Below are 7,485 nucleotides of genomic sequence, written 5' to 3'. Positions count from 1 at the left end.
GGGTTTTTTCATCAACAATATTTTCCAGTGTTTGAGGGCTTCAGTAGGCAACATGTTTTTTTGTATCATCATCACAAAAGTCACATAATAACCTTTCAGCATATTTTAATTCAAGTGTTCTGAGAGAAAACTAGACTTCTGCTCCTCCTCATGGCTCTGTTTTCAGTCTTTAAAACATCTAGCCCGTGACGGGAGACTTTGGTCAATCACAGGTCATTTCGGAGAGAGAGCGTTCCTATTGGCTGTGCTCCGGCTGCTGGGCGGTGCTTGTTATTTCCTCAACAGATCTCAACATGGCTGCCGGGTCACAAACATTTTCATTTTACAGCTAAACACTACAAGATGATTCTGAGAAAAAAATAAACAGACTATGCATTGGAATAGTGATTTGGAGGTTGAATACCATGAACACCAAATAAATTTGGATCCGGTGTGATTTCACGACAAATCCTGTTCTTTGACTGGTTACAAACAGCTGACTGACAACAGGGAGTTATCAAACTAAACTGTCCTGAAATATTTAAATGGCTTTATAATCATTGTTTTCATATTTAACGATCTACTTTGAAGCATTTGTGACAAAACGGTTCAATTTCAGGACGTCATCCTGATCCAAAGCAGCCTGGAGCTTTGTATGATACCCTGGAAAAAAGACAGGAAGAAAAGACTTAGTTCATTCTTGTTTATTGATTATAGAAACCTTCAGTTTGTTCACACATCCCATCAGTAAAGTCTGTTAAATGACTCGTTACAATGATTTCACGTACAGATTCATTTTCATCCACACAATCAGTTTGTTTGAGCAGAATCTCAGCGATGTAACAGAGAATAATGATTTCCTTATTGATTATGATCATGATAATTACAGTTTCATTAAACATCTCAGTATCTCGTTTGTACGTCGATCTGGACGACAACATTTAGTCTGCCCAACAAATAAATGTGATTCTAGATATCTTTACAAAAAGTGGTGAGAACAGAATATCTATGATAAGAAATAAATCACTAGACCTTCCTTTAAGACCCGTGCAGTGGAAGAGAAACAACAACACACACACACACACATATATATATATACAAATATTCATCAAACATTTAGAGCACAGAGAAGTTCACATTTCATGCAACATCGTTCAACACCGGCCGTTTTGGTAGAATGTGACAATAGAATAGAAATAATTTAGTTTTTACTTTTGTACTTTCACTTCTTGGTAATAAACGTTCTTTGGTCAAAGTAGAGCCCGTAATGTTTGATTGACAGCTGATCTCTGTGCTGTGAAGACATGAAAAGAAAAATCAGCTCTGCAGCAACAATGATGGACACCAGATAAGTTTAAGAGTTAAAACACAGAATTAACCCTTAAATGACTTCTGTCTATTTCAGTTTACACAACTCAGCAGTGGTTCCATAACCTGTAAGCCAAAGTCCAGCATAGAGAGGCTCAGTGAATGTGGTCTGGACTCTGTGGAGGAGAGTCATGGTTCCAGAGACGCTGTAGAAGGACAGAATACCTGCACTGTGATCCAGGTACACTCCTACTCTGGAGGACAGAGGACCTGAGACGGGAGTTTTGACATCGTTGTACCAAAATATATAACTGTTTTGGTCACAACGTAACGCCCAAGATTTGTCATTCCGTCCAAACCCACATTCATTCGGCCCCCCTGCTCTCCTGATACTCTTGTATGCGACTGCTACATAAACTCCTCCCCCTCTCCTCTCCACCTCCCAGTAACAACGTCCAGTCAGACTCTCTCTACTCAGGACCTGATTAAATACAGTGAATCTGTCTGGGTGACTAGGATAAGACTGTTCTCTCATAAATGTTGCTTTTCTGTTCCCCTCAGATAATAACAGCCGTGTGTATGCTGTGTTTGGATCCAGTGTGATTTCTTGTGAATATTCTAAGAATCCAGCTCTGGTCTTGGGCTCTGGTTGTGACAGTAAAACATCCACTTCAGTCACTGTCTGTGAGACGTTTGTCCATTTCTCTCTCAGAACGTCCTGTAGTTTATCTCTGACTTCTGACACAGCCGCCGTCACGTCCTCAAAGTAGCTCAGAGGACGGATATTGATGCTGGATGAGTGTGTAGATTCACTGAGTGGTGACAGTGAGGGGTAGTCGAGTAGAAACTGGTCGTGATCCTCTGTGTGTGACAGCAGCTTCAGCTCAGCGTCTCTCCTCTTCAGCTCAGTGATCTCCTGCTCCAGCTTCTCCTGAAGCTCTTTGACTCGACTCACTTCACTTTTCTGCTGGGATCTGACCTGCTGCTTCACATCACAGCTTCTTTTCTCCATGAGACGGATCAGCTCGGTGAAGATCTTCTCACTGTCCTCTACTGCTTTATCAGCAGAGCGATTGACAGCCTTCACCTCCTGTTGGAGCAGCTTCACATCTTTCTCTCTGTCCTGGATCCTCTGCTGGATGTTGAGTCGACTCACCTCCAGCTCTCTCTGCCTATCGGTCCTTTCTGCTGCAGCTGAGACGGTGGTCGTGGCCTTTATGTTCATCCACAGAGCAGAGATAACAGATACACTGCCGATCAGTACGACAGAACATCTTCATCACTTCATCGTGACGAGAGCAGATGTTCTCCTGGAGCTTCTGGAGGGCTCCGCCAGCTTATGTTTCTTGAATGGAGCTGAGTCATAATGAGGCTGGAGGTGTTTCTCACAGTAAGAGGCCCAGACACACCAGACAGGACTTGAAGGCTTTCAGTTTCCTCCCAGTGCAGACATCACAGGCCACATCTTCAGGTCCAGCATAGCAGTGATCAGCAGGAGCAGCTTGGAGTCCAGTCTTCTTCAGTTTCTCCACTAAACTGCTAACATAGTGTTTTTCAGCAGGACAGGCCTCGGTGTGAAGGTCTGCCTACACTGAGGGCAGCTGTAGATCTTCTCTCATCCTCTCCATCCCAGAAGCTTTTAATACAGTTCATGCAGTAGCTGTGTCCACAGGAAGTAGCCACCGGATCCTTCAGTAGATCCAGACAGATCGAACAAGAGATTGCTTCCTGGTCCAGCTGAACTCCTTTCTGCGCCATTTCACCTCTCGGTAGCGACACTAGTTTGAGCTCTGATGTAATCATCATGTGTTATGTTGGTTACACCCACCTTCAAACTGTAGATCTGAAGGAAGGGAACAAGGAAATAAATGGACCGGGGTTATCAGTTTTGCTTCATTCCAGAACGAGGAGCAGCACAGACTGACTACGTCCCAAATCATATACTTTTCCTTTTTACTTTTAGTACACTGCAGCTGCCCTTACAAAGTACGTACTGTTACATGCAGTATACACATAACTGGGACATACTGGCTGTGTTTGAGAGCAGGAAGAGGAGGGAGGGGTTATCAAGGTTCATACCAGGAAGAGGCTCACTGAACAATAGAAGTCATTTCGATATAACCTCTATGCAGTAGCTCCGATTAGCTCTGATATAGAGCAGGATTCATTGGCAGGTGTAGCCCAGTTCTACGCTATATTTTTTAAAATGTCATTGTATGTTTAAAAAAACATACAAGCCTGTAAAATTTAACATAAACACTGCAAACCCCTGTGTTTTATAGTATAACTGTGTTTTTGTTGTCATATACACAGATTCTGTTCACTCATATCCCAGATTATAATGTTACATTGAATAATAGACGTCTTAAAGGGTTGTGCTTTATACACATTTTATCTTAAACTATGTCGTTAAAATTTAAGGATATCATTTTGAAAGATGTGTCACAATTCAAATATGAATTGAGAATTTGCACTGACATTAATTCCTCAAAGTAAGCATGCACAAAATATCCAGTAGTGACGCTCTACTCAGCTGCTGCACTGCGTGACCACCGAGACCATGACGCCTTGCCTTCTCTGCACCGACGGTGACTGTTCGGCCAGGACGGAGCAATCTGTTTTAATAACTCCATTACAAAATTCACAATTATTAGTTGCATTTTTGCCGTGCTCTTTTGGGCGTTTTGAGAATGCATGACGTCTAGCTCACTAGGTAGCTAGCTAGCTATAGAGTGCTACAGCAATGAGTCCTAAAACCTGGATATGAGTTAGTATTTTAGCACTTCTGGTTCTCTCGTCTGGAAGTCGGTGGGTTTGTTAGTTGCCTGAAATAAGGTCTGTGGTTAACACAAGGCTGAAGAGATTATCCTTTTGTTCTACGACAGGGTGACCATATTTTCAAACCCCCAAACCAGGACCCTTAAGTGCAACGCACATTCATTCATGGCGCGCACATGCTAATATGCACGCCGTTTTCATCAGGATAGCCAACGTGGCGCACCTGTGGTGGCATTTGAGCACGGAGTGGGATCAGAAAGAAGGCATTATAGGGGGGGTTCATTAGATCTAGCTAGAATCAGATTCTGATGTGCAAGATGCAAGTAAAATCATATCTAAAATTTAGTCCTCCACCGCTAACCTCTGGGACAGCTTACCTTTTCATATCAACAGCTCAGACAACAGAATGATTTACATCGCTGCTGAACCTCTTTTTGCTGGTGTTTCATTAAGTTTATTTTCTGTTGTGCTGCAACTCCTTTACCGCTATTATGTGCACATTATTACCTCCTTCAAGGCCCGAGGTTATGTTTTCATCGGCGTTGGTTTGTCTGTTAGCAGGATTACTCCAAAGTTCCGCAATGGATTTGAATGAAATCTTTTGGAGGGCTGGAGTGTAGCACAATGAACAATCCATTAGATTTTGGTGGCGATCCGGATCATAATCTGGATTCAGGAATCTTTTTAAGAATTCCGATCAGCCTGAGCATTAAGACCACAGGGTATAACACATGCGCAGTCTATCTGATGAAACGTCGACCGCACCTCCCTCCTTCTTCGAGCAGAGAGATACGTGTGTGGATGTGTGGCGAGACATCGAGCTGCGACAGGATCTGCTGGCCGTCCGCGGTGAGGAAGAAAAAAAGAGTTAGATGACGGGATGAGAGACAACGTAGTGTGACATTATACAGACATAAGAAGGCTGCTGAATGAGAGAGGCTTCCACCGATACGTTACACGGAAACACACCGGGTTAATAACAACCCGACCACCTCACGGTACCGCCAGCTGTGAGCTGTGATCTGTTTTTAAAGTCAGGCACATTGGCAGAGGTCTGCGCTCTCCGAGTGCCAATCTAGTGTTTATTGTTTCTACTCTGTTCCTTATTGTTGCTTGCTTTATTTTCATTGTCATCATGTACATGTTCAGCACTGCGGTTGTTTTTAAAACGTGCTGAGAGAGATAAACACAAAAAGTGTCAAAAATGATGAATAGTGACCCTTCATTCATTCCAGGAACAAAAACAAGGATGAATGTGAAATGCCATAAACCTAAGATGGTAAAAGGTGAGGGTCAACCAAGACCTACACACCACCCAGACACCCTGAAGACACTCTAATAATTAAAGACAGATGTGAGTTGTTTTTTGTCATCAAGTTTTCTCTATAAAACCTCCCTGGTCAAGACTTGTACAGCATCACTTGGGTAATACAATGCATTGTATTAATGTCACAAAAGTGTGAGGTTCTTATTTTGGATACCAGCAATTAAAAGGTGTTTCCACTGTTAAGAAAGAGACAATACAATATAATCAGTTTAAAAGATTTATTTAAACTGCGAAAATTATCACCATTAAAACAGATAAATAAAACCAGTTCAAACTGTGCTAATTGAAAAAAACTACAATAAAATGTCCTTAAAATGGGGTGCAAAGTCCAAGTGCACAGCGGGCAATAAATAGTTCAAGAAAGGGGAGTATTTGAGTCTAAAGATGTCAAGGGTGCAAGGGGGGTCCTGAGGCCGTCGGCTTCCTCTGCTCCGGCCCTGCAGCTCTGCTGCAGCCCTTGTCGTCGTTGGCGCTACGGAGAGAAAACGGGAACCTCAGTGGCCAGCACACACAGTAGCAGCTCACACACACACCAGAGATTGCTTGGTTCACTTTCCTCTACTTAGCTTTTAGTAGGCGTTGAACCAAGCCTTTTCACTCCCGTCCAGCTCGTCCTGCAGCGGTTCGTCCGGTCCCTCGTCCTGGCCGCCCTGTCACTCTGTCGGCCGTGTTCCTGCAGCAGACCATACCGGTGAAGCTGCCTCGGTTCCAAACTCGCGTGTCCAGCTCCGCTTCCTCGTTCCTGCTGGTTCTCTACCTCGGTTCCTTCCCCCTGCACACCTGTCCATAATCAACTTAAAAAGAAGCCCAGCGTCTCTGTGTGTCAATCAATTAGTCACAGCTGTCTCTCACCAGTTAATCACCTTGATCCATAGTCCATTCCAGTTAAAAACAGCACAGTAAAACCAGATATGAAACGTAAAAACCCATGCCATAATAGAACGGGTAAACATGCAACACCACAACATCAATAAAAACAATATAAGAAATGCATATACACACTGAAGGAACTGGCCTTCTACCTCCGAGAGGTCAAGGCCCAGGTTACGTGCTGGTTAATCTTGTGTGACAAAGAGAATTTCCAAACAGACGGGTTAAGCATAATAATACAATTTATTCCGAACACTTAATGTTGCATAAGTAAAATAAAGAGTTTACAGATATCTGGATCCAACCTACATGTCCTGACAACATACAGTGCATGGGTCAGTTCGTGAAGTCTGAACCCCGAGCTCTCCCTGATCCAGTCTTTTATGGTTTACACAATATCAATAGTCATGAGGTGTGACGCGTGATGCCTCTGCTGCATTTCCTCCTTCCTCGTTATCACCTTCTGGCTCCGTCCTCATGACCTTGGAACATAAAACATCATCTGCCACACTCCCCTCTTTTCTCACCCTTGACTCTATTCATAAAACATCCAATAGTGAGGCCTTTGTATGCATTTTAGAGTATAATAAATCCAACAGATATTTTAGAGTATAATAAATCCAACAGACCCTCTTTTGAACTTAACTAAGTTCACCTACAGATAATGTTACATACAGATATATTTATTATACGCATAGATAATGTTACGTACAGATTGTTTTAATTATAAGCATCATCATGTTACGTACAGATGTTTTAATTATAAGCATCTTCACACAACCTCTTCAGGATCAACATCTTCACTATCCCCCACCATTTCCAGGAGACCCTGTCTCCTCCGCTTGGAACATGGCCATCTGATAAGGAGGAGGTTGCATCCGGATGCTTTCGTTGCACAGCTGAAATGATCACACGCTCAGTGAGGTGGCGAATGCATGGAATACAACAACAACCACATAGTACTAAGCATCCACACACAGCAAGGATTGAGGAGAATAGAGAGTACCACCATGGACTTCCATTTCCCAAAGGTACGGTCTAACCAGTCGTTAATGGGGCTGTTGATACCTGAGTCATCGTGCATGGATTCAGACAGCGTCCGGAGCCCCTCTAGCGCCTTAGTTACAGTCCCGTCCGGCGCTGTATTGTTAGGGATGAAAATACAAACATGAGTCTTGGAAACATTGAGCATACACCGCCTTTCTCTGCCAGCAGCATATCTA

General features: G+C 43.2%; 1 protein-coding gene across 1 annotated transcript; it reads right to left on the bottom strand.

Annotated features, from left to right (window-relative positions):
* Nucleotides 1-1,365: 1,365 nt before the first annotated feature.
* Nucleotides 1,366-2,449, bottom strand: LOC119498768 (tripartite motif-containing protein 16-like; the record flags this gene model as incomplete). The annotated part of the gene is made up of 1 exon (XM_037787820.1): nt 1,366-2,449. A coding segment is annotated over one exon (1,074 nt), but the record flags the coding sequence as incomplete, so codon positions are not given.
* Between the last annotated feature and the right edge of the window lie 5,036 nt (nt 2,450-7,485).

This window comes from Sebastes umbrosus, chromosome 12 (genome assembly GCF_015220745.1).
Source record: "Sebastes umbrosus isolate fSebUmb1 chromosome 12, fSebUmb1.pri, whole genome shotgun sequence".
Lineage (NCBI taxonomy): Eukaryota > Metazoa > Chordata > Actinopteri > Perciformes > Sebastidae > Sebastes > Sebastes umbrosus.
Note: the sequence above shows the minus strand (reverse complement) of the source record. Positions and strands in the feature narration are given on the sequence as shown.